Source organism: Sycon ciliatum, chromosome 7, assembly GCF_964019385.1.
Source record: "Sycon ciliatum chromosome 7, ocSycCili1.1, whole genome shotgun sequence".
Classification (NCBI taxonomy): Eukaryota; Metazoa; Porifera; class Calcarea; order Leucosolenida; family Sycettidae; genus Sycon; species Sycon ciliatum.
In genome coordinates this window covers 4,961,368-4,982,314 of record NC_088649.1, presented here as the reverse complement: position 1 = coordinate 4,982,314, position 20,947 = coordinate 4,961,368, and the positions used below count along the sequence as shown (strand labels likewise).

Here is a 20,947-nt window from a genome sequence, read left to right as displayed (position 1 = left end):
CCAATATAAGCGCGGTCTCTAATATAAGCACAGGGTAGAGGGGTGTTGAAAAAATATAAGCACGGCGCTTATAATAGAGAATATACGGTATATGTGCTAAAGTAGGCAAGGGTCAAGCATATACCCCAGCCATACTATTCCGCATGTGTTTTGATTTGCACCGTAAGCATGATAGCAGTGAAGCCAATGAATATTCCAAGGTTGTAATTTTACTGAAATGATCTACACTTTCTGCTTATGTCGAGCATATTTTGGCAAATTTTGGCATATCTTTTCGCATATTTTTTCGCATAGCCTTTGGCATATTATGGACGTTTTCCCTGATATGCGACGAGCATAATATGCTCTTTTTTTAGCATATTTGGTCGAGGCCTAAGTTGCACACTCTTGGGACCTTACTTACTCTTGCTATGATCCCTATACATACTGTATTAGCAGAAATACTCGTCTGGAATTTAATTTCGTCTTTTTCGTCCAAGGAGCTTTTGGACTTAATTAAATGATTTTTTCTCCCCGGTTTTAGACGAATCCCAGGGGATGACCTGAGCCAGACTGAGTTGGACCAACCGGACCGGTTCCGGCGGCCCTGACCTGAACACGTGGGGGGGGGGGGGGGCACAATTTGAAGGTCCCTTCAGTGGTCGTCTTAGACAGGTATTCACTGTAGCTCTGCCTTCGGGCATTGACCACTTTATTGGATAGCGGCCTGCCACCTTTCTGTTTCCAATGTCCTTTCATAAAGCTGCCAATTGGAGCTACTTCAAGTAGTACGCCAAGTCATGCAGTTGTAGGAGTTGCACAATGCTGTGGTTGCATTGCGAGTCGTATAATTATGATGATAGAGCAGCATTTTCTGAGCAGACTATTTATTTATGTAAGGTTCAAAGTTCAAACCCTGGACTCTGTACCAGGCAACTGCGGACATTTCTCATAGTAACATTTTATGAATTGGTCACCAAATTAAGAACACTCCGGCTAGAAAGTCACCAAGAAATCACCAGGAAAGAATACAAGAGGTAACAAGGAAGCAAATAATTAGTTAGGATCATCGGTGTGTTTGTGTGTGTGGGGGGGGGGGGGGGGGGGGTGCGTGCGTGCTTGCATGCGTATGTACGTGTGTGCATGTGTCCATAAGCCCCGAGACTAGATTTCCTCCGAGCATGCCTACAGAACGTGCCTGTGCCTTCATACGTCCAGTGCCATACTTTCTTCACTAGCAGACACAACACACCGCCACCGTCACCACGCTCGACTTCTGCGACAGCAGCCTTGCTAGTTGCTACTGCATGCAACTGTACACAACAGGTATTTCCTCGTCGCAAGTGTCGCATGTCGCACATTAAAAAAAATTGACGGTCCGCGTTTTCCGCATCCACAGGAACGCCACCACCCTCTAGGATCAAGGCGCAGATGCAGCTCCTAAAGTCGCACATAGCATCGTAGAAAAACGTTTTCTGATATTTGATACAGTAAGACTCCCCTTATCCGGGCAGGTTGGGACCGAGCACTGCCCGTAACTAGGAATTGCCCGTAACGCAGAACATGCATACTTACTGCATGCTGGTGAAGATTTGTTACGCCAATCAATTGTTTTTGGGACCGTTTTTTCGCTGAAAAGCCATGTTTGTGACTCTAGACGCCTACGGGTCAGAAAGGTGGCTGGTAGCCAGACTTGCCCGGATTAGGGACGTCTGGCCGCGATCCGGGGAGTTTTTCTGTATTGCGAATCAGACTGAGTTAGCATCGATAGGAGGCGGAGTACTACGGCAAACACGCGTAAGCAACACACTACAATGCTTTGCTTACCGGCAACGGAGGTCGAGGCGCCTTGGCTTGGTCGTGGCATACATCACTGTCATGTTCGCTTAGCGTAGCACTTCCCGAACTATCCGCACCACCACCACCACCATCATCGTCACCACCAGAAGTCACCGCGCCCTCCGACGTGGTCGCAATATCATCGTCCGCGTTCCCTGAGTTCCGTGGTGCTGTTTGGCCGAGTGATGACACCGCCGACGAATCGGTCAATGTTCCCGTACTGAGCAATGGTGTGGTATTGTCGCTTGAGTCACTAAGATCACCACTGGCTTGCGCAGCATCACGCTGGACATGGCCACCGATGTCTGCTGTATTCGCGGGCGGAGTGCGAGATGCGCGTCCACTAGTTCTACCTGCATCCGGCGCAGCATTCCGGTCTTGCTGGCCGGCGAAAGAAGGCTGAGCGGACGATCGTGGAGGCTGAGGCACCGCTGCATGCCGTGCTGGTGCTGGTGCTTGCCCTAGGGTTCTTTCATCTCCTAGGTCAGTAGCTCTATTGCCAGTGACTTGGCGTGGCAGGCTGCTAGAAAGCGCAGCAGCGGCATCCGTGTCGACGCGGGAATACTGCCTGGGCGAGGCCAGCGGTATAATCCCCTCAAAACGAGTGTGAGCGTGCTCCAGCGGCGGTGGTGGCGGGGGTCGTGTTAGCTCGGATATGGACGGCACGGTGAAACGAGGGTCGCGCACGCACGCTTGGTTCGGCGCCGAAACCTCAGCCGCAGCCGTCTGTGTACTCGGTGCTGTAGCCGTGGCCTGCCTGCCTGCCGACCCGGTGGTTGATTTGGCTCGGTGCGATGGTGCTGCTGCTGATGTTGCACCTGTGTGTGACTCGACTACACGTTGTTGCTCTGATCTTTCCCTGATTGAGGCTTGTGTGGACGATGGCTGCTTTCTGGTTGGCTTCCTTGCCGAGTTTGTGCTGGTTGATGTGGTGGGTTTCTGTCGTGATGTGGATTGTCCTCTGAGCAGGAGTGATGACGGATTCTGGGTCTTGCCCTGGACGCATACACAAATGTGTTGAAGGCATGCATGAGAGCACCCATGTCGCCACATGCAACACACAAAACACACATACAGGGTTCGCGGCACACACACACACGTACACGCACATAATTAGATGCATGCACGCACATACACGCACACATACACGAACACATACACGCACACGCATACACACACGTACACGGATCCCAACAGCACAAACACACAACCATCAACACACATGGAAAAAGCCGCCCTGGATCCAAGCAGACACAAACGCACATTCCGGGTGAAAAGTAACCAGAACACATTTTCTTTACATTTAAAGTAACGAGAACGGACCAATAAGTTACAAGTTATGACTGACAGGCCACCAAGGCAACGCGATCTTATACAGTCAGATAGTGCGACAAGGCACAAAACTGACAAGGGTATTGAGATATTCAACGACCTGACGCCTAACTCCAACACATTTACGAAACGCAAACCAACAACCTTCCAACTTGGAAGGCTCAGGCGCGGAAGGTTCCAACGAGGGGAAGGGAAGATAAGAAGGGAATGAGGGGAAGGGTATAAGATCGCGTTACCTTGGTTACCTTGGTGGACTGTTAGTCATAACTAGTAACTTATTGGTCGTTCTCTTTACTTATAACATTTTCTTTGTTTACAAAAATTGAACAGCCATGGTGAACTGAGACGTGTCAAGCTCTATACTGTCTGTACTAAAAAATGGACCGTGCAGTGACAATTTTCAATAGAGCAGCTACCAGTCGACAAACCGATATTTCTCCATGATGCTGTTGCGTGGAGCCCATAACTTTTTTTTAAAGTGTGTACATGATTTTCTTGATGTGCAGTATCATCAAAAGCAGCAGCGACGACAACAGGAGCAACAATAGCGTGCACGCACAGAACTCACTTTCATGGGGCCAGAAGTTCTTTTTCCTCCTGCCTTTTCTGCTGCTGCTGCTGATTTGAGCTTCTCTGTAGCTGATGTTTGGCGACCCGTGTTCTTGCCACGGGCCTGCGTGGCTGAACGTGTAGTCGCAGCTGTAGAGCGCTGCTGATATTGTGACTGCTGTTGCTGTACTGGTGCTGGTTGGCTGGACAGTGCCTCGTTCTCGTGCAACGATCGGTCTTGCCGTCGCTGCTGTGGTCGCTTGGCTGGCTTGGCCTGCAGGTCACAATAAATGGTAGTTGACTCGAACCTGTTATTAGCACCCACCCCACCGTACACTAAAACAGACCTTTCAATACAGGTGTACGCTGAACATAGTGATCTTTTAACACAAGGCCACTCAAGACAGGTCCACGCTAAACACAGTAGTCTTTCAACACAGGTTCTTTCAACACAGGGTCTTTCAATACAGGGTCTTTCAATACAGGGTCTTTCAATACAGGGTCTTTCAACACAGGGTCTTTCAACACAGGGTCTTTCAATACAGGGTCTTTCAACACAGGGTCTTTCAACACAGGGTCTTTCAATACAGGGTCTTTCAATACAGGGTCTTTCAATACAGGGTCTTTCAATACAGGGTCTTTCAATACAGGGTCTTTCAATACAGGGTCTTTCAATACAGGGTCTTTCAATACAGGGTCTTTCAATACAGGGTCTTTCAATACAGGGTCTTTCAATACAGGGTCTTTCAATACAGGGTCTTTCAATACAGGGTCTTTCAATACAGGGTCTTTCAATACAGGGTCTTTCAATACAGGGTCTTTCAAGACAGGCTCACACTAAACACAGTGATCTATCTTTTATGATGAAGAAAGGAAAAGGACAAAATGTTACGAGTTATGACAAACTGTCCACCAACGTAACATTTTGTCCTTTTCCTTTCTTCAGCATAACTATATTTGCTCACCATCCGAGTTCAAAATCTATCTTTTAATTAAGTTTAAACACAAGGTTTTTCAAAGCAGGTTAACACCAAACAAAGTGAACTTTATACACAAGGTCTTTCAAAACAGGTCCACGCTAAAGACAGTGATCTTCCTTTAAACACAGGGTCTTTCAAAAAAGTTCCCCTCTCCACATGCAGGTGATCTTTAATAAACACAGGGCCTTTCAAAACAGGTGATCACTCTATACCTAGTTACGTACTTCAGAAGTAGGTGATCATCAACACACCGGGTCTCCCAAGACAGATGGCTTCTAAATCCAGGTGGTCTCTCTGCATAGGGGGGCTCTGTTACATGTATGCGTGAATGTCTTTTAAAGCTTAATGCGGGGTGAGGGATGACTAGTCGCTGAAGACGGGCAGTTTCTCCGGCGGCATAAATCTAATGACTGTTACCACAAGATGTGGCGGTTAAGGATTTGTTGGTGGGTTGGTTGGTTGGGGTGGTTTGGTTGGCGGGTTGGTCGGTTGGTCGGGGTGGTTTGGTTGGCGGGTTTGTGGGTTGGTTGGTGGACAGGTTGATGGTCTATTTGGTTTGTTGGTGGATTGGGTGGGTGGTGGCTTGGTTGTTGGGTCAGTTAGTCGGTCGGTCGGTTGGTTGATTGGTCGGTTGCCAGTGAGTTTGTTGGTTGGTGGCTTGGTTGGTTTTTCGGTTGGATGTTTAGTTGGTTGGCTGGTGGTTGGTCTGTCTGTTGGTCAGGGGTTGGCGGGCTGGTTGTGTCACTAACACTGACTACACCTCACTTCACCCGTACATGTACCGTATTTTCCCGAATATAAGTCGACCTTCCGTGCGCCAGAAATTTCGCCAAAAGCTGGGGGTCGACTTACAAACGGAACTCGACTTACATACGGGAATCTGGCACAACAAATGAAGTGACTGGAGTGTCCGTACAAAATGCACTACCGTAGATCTACGAACCACAGTGGCAGTTAACATTGAATGAATTGAACATTGGATGACACTGGTTTTCTTCAGATGTTGTCTTACTGGCATGATAATTATGATCACTCCTCGCAGAGAATTCATCATTTTGTATGTGTGGGTGTCATGGAGCTAGAAAAACTTGTTTCATGAAATTGACTCCTGGATTTGGGGTGGTCGACTTATATTCGAAGTCGACATATTCGGGAAAATACGGTACAATGTACATGTGTAGGTATTTGTATTTCTACCTCGTCGTCTCTTACCGCAAAGCCATGCATGTACTCTCTATTAAAGATCAAAAATTTAGTATGCATATTCGAATGAATGGACTCGGATGGAACCTTCCAAGTGGGAAGGCTGTTGGAGTGCGCATCCAAGATGTGCTAGAGCTGTTAGCCAGTTAGTTGTAGAACGTCAGTAGCGTCGGTCAGTGTCATGTAATGTTACCGCATGAGCCGATTGTTTAGTGACTGGTGGTGTTAGTGGAAATTATAGCAGAACTTGTAGTTCCTTGGTCCTTTTTATTCTCAATTAAAGATCAAGAATTTAGCATGCATATTTGAACGACATCATCAGTACACATGATAATAGAAGACTACTTACTATAGAATGTATACCTAAGCATCGGAAGAGAACAAAAGCGGAACACTTGCCTGCTGCATGTGCATACAATAGCACACCAAGTCAGTACGCGAAGCTGTGACATTACTATTAAATAGTAATGTCACAGCTTCGAAAATTTTATTATTATTTGAACGGCATAGTAGCAATGGCTGCCCAGTGGGGCATATCACAATGCCAATACCACAACTCCTACCTGAAGATCTTTTGTTGCCATGGCAATACAGTCGTCAATCTCGCGCTGAACTGCCAGGGCAGAGCTGTCAGCTGATGGCCTGCAAGGAAAATGATGAAAATCAAAAACAGGGATTCACTGGCCAGAAAAAGTCACTTCAATCAGCTGTGTGGTGTAGACCAGGCTGAAATCAGTGGCGGTCAATTCATCAGCCTTGCACTATGTTGAATGGTGTAATCCCAGGACGACTTCCTTTATCTTACTAACATAGCTTGTTTGCTAACAAACGGTAGCGCTCAAAGTGGAATTAGGATGAAATGGGTTTTCAAGCGTGTTTCCCCGAATGTACTGCTGACAGGGGCGTCGGAGGGTATTTTAGCGTGGTACGGTCAGCCACCTAACGTGCAATTTACTCGTAGGATTGGGGTGGCTCCTCTCACAAATTTCGGAATTTAGACCCCAGCTCCAAGTCAGTGCTTTTTATTGATCCACAGGGTACATGGGGCAAAGAGTGGTACGGTCAATACTGAAGTGATCGTAGCGTGTCCGACGCCCCTGGCTGATCAGATTATGTGTCCAAGGCCGTTAAGGGCAATGCCTAGCTGACCCAATACTTGTTGTTGTCTGATGTTCCTTACCAAGTTGTGAAACTCGGCAGTGAAACTCGGCAGTGAAACTCGGCAGTGAAACTCGGCAGTGAAACTCGGCAGTGAAACTCGGCAGTGAAACTCGGCAGTGAAACTCGGCAGTGAAACTCGGCAGTGAAACTCGGCAGTGAAACTCGGCAGTGAAACTCGGCAGTGAAACTCGGCAGTGAAACTCGGCAGTGAAACTCGGCAGTGAAACTCGGCCGTGAAACTCGGCAGTGAAACTCGGCAGTGAAACTCGGCAGTGAAACTCGGCAGTGAAACTCGGCAGTGAAACTCGGCAGTGAGACTCGGCAGTGAAACTCGGCCTGGCCCATCATCAGTGTAAAACTGAATAGCCGTTACATCTCTACTACAGCCGTTACATCTCTACTACAGCACCACAGCACTGGATGTACTGTAGTGCTGTAAAGTACCGTATTTTACCGGTTGTAAGTCGACCCCGGTTGTAAGTCGACCCCGGTTATAGGTCGACCCCCGTATCTGGAGGTCTCAATTCTGCGTTTTAAGTGTTCACCCAAAGAAGCACTAGCTACTAACCACCTCCTGGTACTAACACATCAACAAATCATGTAAACATTCCCTATCGGAGGGTATAACGTCCCAATCCTTGGAAAAATGCCAATAAACTGGCAACAATGTGTACACATGGTGCACTCGTGCATGCAGCGCAGGTCATTTTTTGTAAGATACTGATAGTTCCTGGTTATAAGTCGAATCCCGGTTGTAAGTCGACCCCCACCCTTTCTCCGTCTATTTTAAGTCGTAAAAGGTCGACTTACAACCGGAAAAATACAGTATACGGATATCAGCCCAGTTTGAGGCGTGGTTGTTAGCCACTGTATAGTATACGGACACAGTCAAACCTCTTTTATCCGGATCCCTCGCCATCCGGAAGAAAATCGTTGGTTACCGATTTACAGCATATGCCATGCATACATACAGTATATGTGTTCGATTATCCGGTTCCCTCGCCTATCCGGATATTTTTTTGTTGAAAACGGATGTGTGCGGTTAAGCGAGGTCTGACTGTATCAGCCCAGTTTGAGTCGTGGTTGTTAGCCAAAGACGGGGTTTGCTTTTGTTCTGGCAAAGATTGGACAACACATGTTGGAATGGTCAATTGAAAATGATGCCTTCTTGGCCAATACAGCTTTTCAACACCGCCAGAGCCACTGCACTACATGGACGGGTTGGCGGCGACCTGGGAGTGGAGAAGTTGGCCCACAACCTGTCTACAACCAGATCGATTTTGTTCTTTGCCGTACGCAACACAAGCCACTGCTGTGTAATGCACGTAGCTATGCAGGCTGCGAGACACCAACGGACCACAGAATAGTCATTGCCACACTGCAGCTTCGTGCGTTATTTCCAATCTGGCGGAAGGGAAACCAGACAACTAAGCGTAGCTTCAACACCTCGATGTTCACTCAGAACCCCCAGGTCTGTAGTCAATTCCAGGAGGAGGTAGACAAAGCACTGGCAACGCAACAAACGCAGCAGGGAACTGTTTCAGCTGAGGCACGTTTCGGAGGTGTGAGGGATGCACTGGAGTCGGCTGCAACAAAAACAGTTGGATATAAAAAGAGAGCCGAATGTAGCCGAAAAGCCCATGATCCTGGCATAGCCCTTCTATCAGCACAACAAAAAGAATTTCGGGTAAAAATCGACTCGACAAAATGCCCAGACGGGAGGAAATCACTGAAACGCGATCGGAATCAGATATTACACCAGATACGAGATATCGCCCGGAACAACTCTGAAGCCCGCCTGGACTCCTTCGCTCAAGAAGTAGAGAAGCTGAAAAACAATGCAAGGGTCTTTCAAGCAGCCTCTTTGCTGCGGCGGCAGTCTCCCGCGCCATTGGTTGTTCATGACGCTCTTGGACGGATAATCGCCAACGATAAAGAAGCGGCAGAGAAGGTAGCTGACCACTTCAGGCAGCGGTTTCGGGATCCATCTGCAGTAAATGATATTCTGAGACCGCTGGGCTCGAAGTATCTTGAAGATAGGATCAGCGCTGCGGAGGTTGCCCTGGCAATTAGATTACTCAAATCGCAGAGGGCAGCTGGGCCGGATGGCATCCCCGGGGACCTGTTCAAGCATGCTGGTGAGAGGGTCGCACATGAGATCGCTGCCATTCTAAACCAATGTTTTGCGGATGGCATTGGAATGGATCTTGGATGTTGTTATGAACTGCTATATTAGGTGCCTTATGACTCTTGTGTCACACTGTATGTTGCTATGCATGCTGTGTACACGCTCACCCATATGCGCGCGCCTCTGCTTTATGTGTACACCTCTCATGCTGTGCATGTGTCTAGCCACGTGCGTAGCTGCACTCCTTTCTCAGATTGCATGCCCGTCTTTCTGTACTTCAGTAGTTGAGTCGATCCTTTAGTTCAGTGTGCTTCAGTCTGGTTCTGATAACTTACTTCTAACTTCTATGTCTCTTCCAATTCTCTTGTAAATAATTCATTCCCTAATCCGAAGTGTTGCGTTAGTGCTGGCTGGTCGAACGTGGGTTCCACTACAACTGGTGCCGAAACCCGGGACGTGTGTGTTGTATTGACGAGTGCAAACCCTGCCACGCCAGCGAGATGTCGCTCAAGTTTGACAACTTCCTCCAGCCGTTCCGTGGGAACGGGGACGATTTCGGACGTTTTTGGGATAAGTTTCTGGTGCTTGCAAACATACAAGGTTGGGACACGGACGACAAGAAAGTGAAGAATTTTCCGTTGTTCCTGACGGATGACGCGTTTCTTGTATTTTCACGGATGCCGGCAAGCGATCAGAAAGACAAAGATAAAGTCTTGGCGAAAATGGGACTGTCGTTCACTCTGACGAAGGCGCAGGCGTACGCCAGATTCACCTCACGGACGATGCGCGTGGATGAGTCTCCCGACGCCTACGTTGCCGATTTGCAGCGACTGAGTACTATGGCGGGGCACAAGGCTGATGACGACAAGGACCCGATGATCATAGAGCAGCTGATCAAGGGACTGCCGGTAGAGTTTGCCCGAGAGCTAAGACTTACGATGGCGGGCAGAGAGTTGAGTGTGACGGGTTGCCTGGACGTGGTACGGGCGTTGAAGGCTGCGACCTCGGACCACTTGACACGAGTGCGTGGCGATGTTGTTGTGGCAGCTGCCACCACGGATGAGCAGGCGTGTTTCAACTGTGGCGGAGTTGGCCACATGGCGCGGCAGTGCCCGAAAGCGAAGAAATCTGGTCGCAAGAGTGGTGCTGGTAAAGGAACGCGCGGCGAGCGTACTGGCCCTCGAACCTGTTACTTCTGTGACAAGCCAGGTCACATGAAGAGTGACTGTCCGGAGCGTAAAGCCTGGCAAGAGCGGAAATCGTCTGGAGCAGCAACGGCTGCAGACAGTGGCTCCCTGGCGAGGGGTGCGTGTTTGTGCACTGTAGCCGAGGCTACTAGAGCTTCACTGCCCAGAATCTACGTTGACGTGCGAGGCGTGGTAGGCAGCGAATGGGCACGTGCTAGAGCAGCAGTGGACACTTGTGCAAGTTACACAATGGTTACGGTCGAGTTCCTCAAACTTCACAAGATTCCGTTCACTGCTCAGCCACGTGTGTCTGTTGTATCCGTGGATAGTAGCAAGGTGAAGATCAGAGGAGCAGTTGATCTGGAACTGCAGCGCCAAGGAGATGGTGAACCGGTTAGTCTGCCAAGAGTGCGTGTGAATGCCTGCGTTGTCGACTCATTGACGGCTGTGGCAGCAGACCTCCTCCTCGGTGCTGACGTTATAGCTGGTGTTGGTGGCGTTCGACTCAGTTATGGCCAGGACGGCGAGGTCAATGGCGTGTGCTTTGGTCCTCAGCCTAGAGATACCGGTGCAGCCGCTACTGCTGCAGCTGACGTTGAGAGCACACTCCGTCATGTGGACGTCACAGAGGACGATCGTGGTGTGACCCTGAAGGCCGAAGACGGAGAGCTCCGGTGGGACAACGACACGCAGCATTGGACGTTGCACTGGCAGTGGCGTGATGGGCAAGCTCCTACATCTCCGATCGGCTCAGGGATCGGACAGTACGCGAGGCACAACCTGTCAGACAAGCAAGAGTCGCAGTTCTGTGACGAGATGGACGCCTGGGTCGAGAATGGCTACCTGATCGAGTACGACGAGGCTACGTACGGTCCTCCGGCGGCCATCATTCCGCTGCTCGCCAAGGACCAAGCCCACAAGGAGTCGACCCCAGTTCGTCCTTGTCTTGATTACCGTGGCTTGAATGCGGTGATTAAGTCGAACCCAGGCACTGATGCCCCAGCATGCGGTGAGAAGATCCGCAAGTGGCGACAGGTTGCAGACAGCCAGTTTGAACTTGTCGACATACGTAAGGCGTACTTGCAGGTACGAGTCGACCCATCCCTCTTGCGCTACCAAGTCGTGGTGTGGCGTGGGAAGCTGTACGCCATGTCACGGATGGGTTTTGGTCTATCGATTGCACCAAAATTCATGGACATCATTGTTCGGTGGGTGACGCGACGATGGCCTGATGTGGACAACTACGTTGATGACGTCCTCACGCCAGCGGAGAAGCGCAAGGCCGTCGCTGCAGAGCTAGCACGGTATGGCTTGCCGACAAAGCCACCAGAGCATCTACCCGAGGCGCGAGTGCTTGGCCTGAAGCTATCGACGACTGCTGATGGTACCATCATGTGGGCTCGCCGCGATGGAGTCGACCTCAGCTTCCGCCAACCGCTGACGAAGCGTGGTGTATTCCAATGGACAGGTCGGCTCACAAGCCACTATCCAGTGTGCGCATGGCTTCGCCCAGCCTGCTCAATGTTGAAGCGGCTATCAAGTGCAGTGGACAGATGGGACACGCCGGTTCCACCTAGCGTTCTTCAGTGTGCTGATGAAGTTGCTGAGCAGCTGTCCGCTCAAGACCCCGTCCGTGGTGTGTGGCATGCATCAGCCGAGTCCGATGGAGATTGGGCTGTGTTCTGCGATGCCTCGGATCTGGCAGTCGGTGTGGTCCTCCAGCTGAACGGCCAAGTCATCGAAGACGGTACATGGCTGCGGGACACAGCCGATAAGAAGCACATCAATGTGGCGGAGCTAGATGCTGCGGTGCGTGGACTGTCGCTTGCAGCGCAATGGCACCTGCAGACGGTACGACTCGTCACCGACTCAAAGACAGTGTACGGCTGGCTGAAGCAGGTCCTCGACAATGTGCGCCGAGTGAAAGTTGGTGGGCTGCACAAGATACTGGTTGAGCGGCGACTGGAAGTGATTGCTGACCTCGTCCAAACGGTCGGCCTCAAGGTCCGAGTGGAGTGGGTGCCGACTGACCAGAACCCGGCCGATGAGCTCACCCGTGTCCCGAGGCGGTGGCCCAAGGGTACAGCCGAGCCGAGTGATGTTTGTTCTGTTTCTGTGGCAACGCACAAGCATGCTATCGGGCCCGTTACTCTCAGTGAGATAAAGGATGCGCAGCAAGCCGATACCGAGATATCACAGCTGCTGGATGAGCTGAAGTCGGGAACCCCCCTGTCGTCGAAGCTGTACAGACCGGTCCGTGATCAGCTGTTGGACCATGACGGTGTGCTGATGCGTTCAGTAAAGCTGCCACTCGACGGTGTCGTGCAAGTGCCAGTCATACCACCTGAGCTTGAAGACCAAGTACTGAAAGCATCTCACAAGACCTCTGGCCATGCCACCTGGACGACAATGCATGACTCACTGCGCAAGCGCTGCTATATGCCGCTGATGGCCGAGAAATGCCAGAGTGTTGTCCAAGCGTGTGTGCCTTGCTCTGCAGCTAACCCGGCACGGGGACCGACTGTTGAGCCAACGCGTCCAGACGTACCAGGACGACCATGGGAGGTCATACAGATCGACACGTTGGAGCTTGGCCAGAGTGGAGCGCACCACTGCTGCCTGGTATGCGTCGACATGTTCACCAAGTGGGCGGAGGTACAGCCACTACGTCGACACGATGCAGCGAGCGTAGCAGCCGCACTGACCAAGATCTGCTGCCGGTGGGGCCCGCCGTCTGTCATTCGCATGGACAACGGCACTGAGTTCCGGAACGCGGTCGTAGCAGCCCTCCTGGAACAGTTTGGTGTGGTGGTGAAAACGGGTGCAGTTCGACATCCTCAATCACAAGGAGGGGTTGAACGGCTCAACCGTACAATCATCGGTCTCCTGCGTAAGGCGCTCGAGAAAACCAGTGACTGGACGTCTGAGCTGGAGTTGGTTCTGTTCTACTACAATGGACGTCGCCATGCTACAACCGGAATATCGCCAAGGCTGGCCATCACGGGCTGGGAAGGGCGCGATCTAGTAATTGATCACAACCCGACAGCATACAGCGCCAGTGAATGGGTAGACCGACTCGCCGGGCGCGCTGCTCGAATTCGAGACCTTGTTGAGTCGCTACTGTCCTCGAATGACTCTGTGTCAGGCGGTCCAACAGAGTCACCATACCGTGTCGATGATCCGGTGATGCTACGTCGCCCAGAGCGGAGTCAGAAGCTCATGACGCCATATGAGAGTGGCTGGACGGTGCTGAAGATAGTCTCGCCATCGACCCTGGTGATCCAGCATGCTGACGGCAGAGAGAAGGTCGTGAACGTTGATATCGTGAAGCCTGGACACGCCCAGCAGGTAGATGGAACACTAGATGATGGTAACCATGATGCTGCCGAAGATCGCCCAGAGCCAGCTGCCTGTGATAATGTGGTGAGCATCGAGTTTGCGGCTGACATGCCGACTCAGCGCTACGACCTCCGAGGCCCTGGTAATCGACGACAGCCAGCTAGATACAGTGGATGATCAATGGCACCTAGGGGAGTGGTGTTATGAACTGCTATATTAGGTGCCTTATGACTCTTGTGTCACACTGTATGTTGCTATGCATGCTGTGTACACGCTCACCCATATGCGCGCGCCTCTGCTTTATGTGTACACCTCTCATGCTGTGCATGTGTCTAGCCACGTGCGTAGCTGCACTCCTTTCTCAGATTGCATGCCCGTCTTTCTGTACTTCAGTAGTTGAGTCGATCCTTTAGTTCAGTGTGCTTCAGTCTGGTTCTGATAACTTACTTCTAACTTCTATGTCTCTTCCAATTCTCTTGTAAATAATTCATTCCCTAATCCGAAGTGTTGCGTTAGTGCTGGCTGGTCGAACGTGGGTTCCACTACAATGTGGAACACTAATCCCGCTCCCAAAACCAGGGAAACCCAGAGGGCCGCTAACCAGTATCAGGCCAATAATACTCTTGAACTCTATACGCAAATTCCTGTCAACAATCACACTTCGCAGGATTATGCCAAAGATTGACTCCTACCTAACAGTTATCTCCAACCCAGAGCGCTTCCCGTCCGGGTCGGAGTACCGCGGATATTGTCTGGTGTGGCCGGTGGCTGGCAGCCAAGGCTGAACGTTTCAAGTGGCAATGTACGGTCCTCGGAATGGATATGAGCAAGGCGTTCGACACAGTGCAGCGGGGAAGATTGGTGGAGGTAATGAAACAAATAGTTAACACAGATGAGGTACGAATGGTGGAGATGTTGTTGCACAACACAAGGCTAAGAGTGAAGATAAAGAATGCGCTCTCGGCAGAATTTCCAACATCAATAGGCATCCCACAAGGAGATAGTTTGTCGCCGGTGCTATTCACCTGTTATCTCGAAGCGACAATGCGTTGCCTGCGTCCCAGGATATCGCCAAGACCTGCCATACTGAATATTGGAGGGACAACCTACACGACTGTCGATATGTCCATACCTTGCGAAACAGCATACATGGACGACGTTAACCTGTACTCCACGGACCGTCAACATCTAGCGTGCGCACTAACAGAGGCAGAGGTAGTGTTCAAAGAGTGGAACCTCAACATCAACCCTACCAAGACCGAGTGGACCCATCTATACCAAGAAGAGGATGTTGCAAGAAGAGGTGAGGAACGATGGAGGTCCACCCGGTTGCTTGGTTCACTGTACGGAGTCACAGAAGACCTCAAGCGCCGGCGCCAGCAAGCCGCAGCTGCCTTCAACACACTTGTCAACCTGTGGATGCGGAGACAAGTCATCTCTGAAGCAACCCGCCTGAGGTTGTTTGATGCATTTGTGCTATCTATTTTGACCTACAACTGTGGCGTGTGGGTGCTTTCATCCCGGGATGCTACAGCAATGGATGCGTTCCACAGAAAGCAGCTCCGCCGTCTATTAGGGATATCTTACCCGGAAATTATCTCCAACACAGACCTATATACCCGCTGCAATGCCGAGCCAATATCCGTACTAAGCAGAAGAGCACAGTGGAAACTGTTTGGTCATATTCTACGCCTCCCTGAAGCAACTCCAGCGCAGGTGAGCATGACAGCGTATTTCCAGCGACAGAATCGGGGCTGGCTCGGACGCCCGCGCATCACCCTACCAGTGGTGATAGACAACGAATTAGCCAAGGCAACGTCCATGCGTCTCCGGAGTCTGAAGGACCAGGAGACACTGCGTTTGGTGGCTCGGAACAGGCAATCATTCAACGATATAATCGCACAGGTCACATTGTAGAGTGCAGATCACCTAGTGCTTTCAACAATAACGTACTTCCACATTATGGGAATTTGGTATAACCCCACACCCATCATTGTTGAATATTCGATAATAGCGTGGATTTCCCAACAATATATTTTCATTTTTTGTTATCCTCTCCCATGCCGTTGTACATAAGCGGCTTGCCGCGGATATGTCAATACTACTACTACTAAAGATTGGACACTCGCGAATACAAATTTCCTTACTCTTGAGCTAGCTGATCGATTCTCGCATACAGCTGCACAAGGTCCGGTGGCAGTTGGAAACTTTGAGTGCCGTCCTTTCCGCCGTGCTGCAAGTGTCCGCGGTCCAGCCGTGCCCTGCGCTCTTGAATATCCCGGAGCACTCGATCAGCCGTGGACTAGGTGCAAGAGAGGATAAGACAGGCAACATGTGTACGAAGCACATATTAGTAGGGTGATTACTCGCCTCACACAGCGCAGACCACATACACGCGAGGAAAGGAAAGCCATATAAAGAGACACTTGGATGCAAAGGCTATAAATGCCACATGTTTTACAAAATTTATGCTTTGAGTAGAGAATGACCTTTTTGCCCCCCCCCCCCCCATTCCCAGTGGAGTCTGGCAAAATTTGCTTTTTCAGCTCTCAATGTGCAGTGCCGCATGATACACCTAGTACAGTCAACTTTGCGTATAACGACACTCGGCAGGGCATCAGAAAAGTGTCCTTATTGCGCGAAGTGCCGTTATACCCGAAGTCTCATTATGTGTATACAGGTAGAATGGACTTTGCTCTGTGCATGGAAATTCTGTCGTTATTTGCGAATTGTCGTTATATCCGAGTCGTTAATAGCGAAGTTGACTGGAAGTAGGTTACATATGAATGTGCAGTGCCATATGACACACCTAGTATGCGTACACTGTACCTTATTTGTGCTGTGGTCGCCTGGTAGCACATCCTGTGATGGCTGCTGCTGCTGCTGCATGGAGCGGATGAACTCTTCCGTGATCCGGTTCAGCGCGGGCAGAGCCGGGGGTAGAGCGGCGGGATGATGGGCAGCAAACGCTGATGACTGTGCCTGTGCTGACGGCACTTGAGCCTGCAGTGAGCGCTGTGTGGTTCCAACACCACCTGCATGATGTGTGGTAGAATGGACGGGAGTCGACTGTTGCGCTGTACCGGCAGACCACACTACATCTCTACTTCCGTCCGTTCGATGAGGACCAGAGGACGGATGGGCACGTGGAGGCCGATGGCTTGCGGCTGCAGTAGGTTGTGCACTCGTACTCGGAGCAGTGCTGTGTGAAGGTGCCGCTGTGGGGACAGGGTGAGTTGTTGTCGGCTGAGATCTGCTGGGTGGAGGCGCCGTCATAGCAGATGCTGTGGTAGTCGACGCCGGTCCGGCAGAGTCCAGATCTCTCAGCGCAGAGAAATTGGTATGGAGCTGCTGCAGCTCCTGCCGAGAGAGAAACGGAGAAGGGGAGAGGCAGACAGACAGACGAGCGTACCGATAGACGGATGGACAGACAGCCAGGCAAAGAGACCAGACAAACAGACAGACAGAGAGTATTAGAGAAATGGAAGAAAAGTGCAAAGCATAGAGGATGGAGAACTGCCCGAAAATCCGAGATACATTGTAACTGCTGAACGAAACTCTACGAAACCAGTGGTGCTTCAGAGAAACCAAACATGTTCCAAGGGAGGAAATGAAAACTCAGATTGGGACAATACAGTGTATTGTCTCACACCAGATCAATTTCCATTTACATTAAGCCAGCCTGGAATGATAGGGGAAACACCTTCTCGGTGCATAGTTTCTTGTTCACGTGGGTTCCCGATAAGGATACAAACCTGAAACTATTTCGTATTTAGTGTGGCGGTCGCAGGTACAAACACACACAGAATACTGGGAGTTCAGGTGTGCGGGTGTGTGGTCACACGTCGTGGATGCCACTACAGGGGCAGCTAAACTGTACCTGGAGACACGAGTCCAGACGAGACGACAACGCCTTGACGGCCGTATTGTCACGATGAACGTGCGTGTGCTGCGGCTGTGACTGCTCCTCTTCTGTCTTGACACGTTGCTGATGATGCTGATGATGGGCTGGGCTCGCCGATGGCTGATGTACAGGTTGTTGCTGTGTGCCTGTGCTGGGGTGTGTATCATGATGGTCACGACGAGCTACAACATCACCATCTCGCTGCGATGTGCGACGGTGATGTCGACCGCCGGCCTTGCTCGCCTGTAGGGAATAGTGTGCGCGTGTACATACACACGGACACACACACACACACAAACGCACATGCACACACATGCACACACAGACACATATATTAGTGAGGTTCTGCCACACGGTAAAACGTGCCAAAGTACGTATGGAAACCTCGCCGCGGTACGGGATCAAGTTTCATACGGATTTTTTCATACCGTTTTCCGTGTGAAGCGCGCTTCACACGGACTGGACTCTGTGTGAAAACCGAGCGTACAGAGCGCATGTGGCGGGGTGTTCGAGCATGCTACGTACAGCAGAACCGGTGCAACGTACGAAAAATCCGTGTCAAACTTCACTGCAGTTGACACAGAGTTTGGTGGGAGCAGAACCTCTCTAATATATGCACACACGCACATGTACTTATATATACACACCAGGGAGTCGTACTCAAACTAGGGAGGTGACACGGCACAGAAATCCGTGTCACAGGGGTTGACTCGCACCCGTGACCCCTCGTTGTTATTTTTGGAATAGTTCAGTCCAGTCCAGTCCGAAAGGTCATACTCGGATCGACTCGCCTTCTGTACTTCACCTCCCAGCGTGCAACGCAAGACCCGCAAAGTATGATTTTTCTGTGGGGAACGATTTTGCCATTGATCAAGTTTTTATAGGAGTGCTCAAGCATACTACGATTGCTGAGACATCCCGAGCACGCTTGTTCAGGTTCTCTATTTTTGACGAGCCGGTCCTACAGCCCCCTACATTGTATCTAACGACGTAGGAGCTGACAATGTAAGAGGATTTCCCTGGAAATAATGATGATGGTGGTGTGACTGCTGCAGGAAAAATGCTGGCTGTTTATGACAGTATGACTAGATGTACAATGTAGCTCTCTTGTATGGTACTTAACCCCTGCTAGAAATGTGTTGTTTAGGAAGACTGGTGTATTGTGCAAGTCATAAAGAAGAAATGGGGCAGATACACGACTTACAATTTTCAAAAACCAGCTTCGTGTTATGTCTAATTTGTGTCAAAATTGTAATATTTAGACATGACAATATCATTGGCTGTACTTCTCTAATATGGTACAAAACCCCTGCTATAAATGCAGTGATCTACAAAGCCGGCTCAGCCGGCTGAGAAAATTTTGGCCGGCTGCAGTCACCCCCATGTAGACTGTAACTAGCCCTTGAGTCGAGAGATGGTGGAGTACAACCCATATCCTAGGCATAGGTCTGTACAGTACAGTACGTAGCACTGGCTACTCAGGCTCAGTGCTAGCTCTTCACTCAAGCTCAAATGCACTTGAGTATGCACTTGAGTACGTCAGTAAAATGTAACAGGTTGGGTCATGGTTCGCTGCTTCTGGTGGTGTACATGGCTGTGGCTAGGCTGGGTCTTGTCAGATGACCAATGTACACTGCATGCAGACATGACGTTGGTGAACATGTAGTGATGTAATCATATACATATGTATAGTGTGCGCATGCGTGCATGCTTGCAGTAGAGAACTCGCAGAGCTTGAAGACGAAGCCTGCAATGGCTACCTCCAGACTTGCATTGTTGTAGTGTTGCCCATCTACATTGGCGCAGTGAGTGTTTGCCCTATTCGGTCTACCGTCTGTACTGGTTTCGGATAACGGGCCACAGTTTGTGTCGGAGCAGATGACCACCTTCTTGCAGCGGCTGGGCATTCGTCACATCCGCTCCAGCCCACGTTATCCACGTTCCAATGGCATGGTGGAACGACTCCATCGTCTCGTCAAGGAAAGAATGGTGGCACTGAAGCCTCATTTACCTTTCCGTCGACGACTGAACCAGGTTCTGTTCGACGTCCGACATTCCCGACACCGCATGTTGGGAACCTCTCCAAACGAGGCTCTGTTCTCTCGCCCATTGCGTAGCAGAGTTCCTACCATGATCCCTCCTCGCATTGTCAACCCCAGCATCCAGCTGAGAGCCAAGGCCACAATGGCACGTGATCATGACGCTCGTCGTGGAGTGAAGGCCTTGCCACATCTGCAGGCGGGCAAGCGGGTGATCCTCCATGACGAATACAATGATCCAGCCAAGCCGTGGACCGTGGTGGAGCAGTACGGGAGGCAAGTGGGAGTAACCGACGGTGTCCGGATTCTGCTTCGTAACCGCCAACATGTCAGAGAATTGGTCTCACCTGCTGCTGCATCGTCTGATTGGCCTGAGTTTGTTGCCTCCGTACCCAAGTCACCGCTGTCCACGCCTCCTGTTAGTGTTCCGGTTCCGACTAGCCCGGCCGCACCACAATCGGCGACAGGTAGTGAGCCATTGGTGCCAGCGTCAACGGAAGCTGAGGCCCCTCTCACCCGTTCTGCACTTGCGGACGCCTCACCCCCGTGTTCTTCGCCTCGTCCAGTTTCTCCTAGCGATGTCTGCAGGGATCAGACCAGCTCACCAGCCAGTGAGTCTCCCAAGCGATTTCATGATGGCATGAAAACCCGTTCTGGCCGTCAGGTAACCCTTACAGAGAAGGCCAGAGCGGCTTATGGATGACTGCTGCTGCTGCTGCGGGACAGTGTGTCCATGGACACGTAGAGACCATTTTACCGTTTTTTTTTGTGCTGAACTTTTTTTGTTTTGTTTTCTTCCTCGTTCACAGCCGCTTGTCGGTAGTATGTAGCGTGGTTGTGTTTTGTTTTTGTTTTTCTCAGTGATTTGCAGTTTTTAATGACTGGCGCATGGCATGCGCATTCGCATCGGTTTTTTCCTTTTCTTCTTTTTGTTTTTTTTCTCTTTAATTAATTGGCTTTTCCTTCTTCACTTTGTTCCTTTATTTTGATTTCTTCTTCTTCTTCTTCTTCTTTTTTTTTTTATTTGAAGGGGGAGATGTAGTGATGTAATCATATACATGTGTATAGTGTGCGCATGCGTGCATGCTTGCAGTAGAGAACTCGCAGAGCTTGAAGACGAAGCCTGCAATGGCTACCTCCAGACTTGCATTGTTGTAGTGTTGCCCATCTACAAACACATGATCCATGCTCATGTAGCTGTTTGCTTCCTTTTTCATATTTTGTTAATTTACCTATAATCACATTGTCACAACTGCCTGATGAATGCCCATAATTGGACGAAGCGAAAGGAGATGCAAGCTGCAATG

General features: G+C 50.4%; 1 protein-coding gene across 1 annotated transcript in view; it reads right to left on the bottom strand.

Moving 5' to 3' along the window:
• Positions 1-20,947, bottom strand: part of LOC135820794 (mucin-5AC-like) — a 46,237-nt gene that overhangs the window by 19,322 nt on the left and 5,968 nt on the right. The window contains exons 6-11 of the mRNA XM_065333837.1: positions 17,578-17,844; positions 16,527-17,057; positions 15,845-15,999; positions 6,446-6,524; positions 3,719-3,973; positions 1,807-2,814 (exon numbers count right to left, since the gene is read on the bottom strand). Of these exons, the coding sequence (XP_065189909.1) occupies positions 1,807-2,814; positions 3,719-3,973; positions 6,446-6,524; positions 15,845-15,999; positions 16,527-17,057; positions 17,578-17,844 (2,295 nt within the window). The remainder of the gene's footprint in view (positions 1-1,806; positions 2,815-3,718; positions 3,974-6,445; positions 6,525-15,844; positions 16,000-16,526; positions 17,058-17,577; positions 17,845-20,947) is intronic.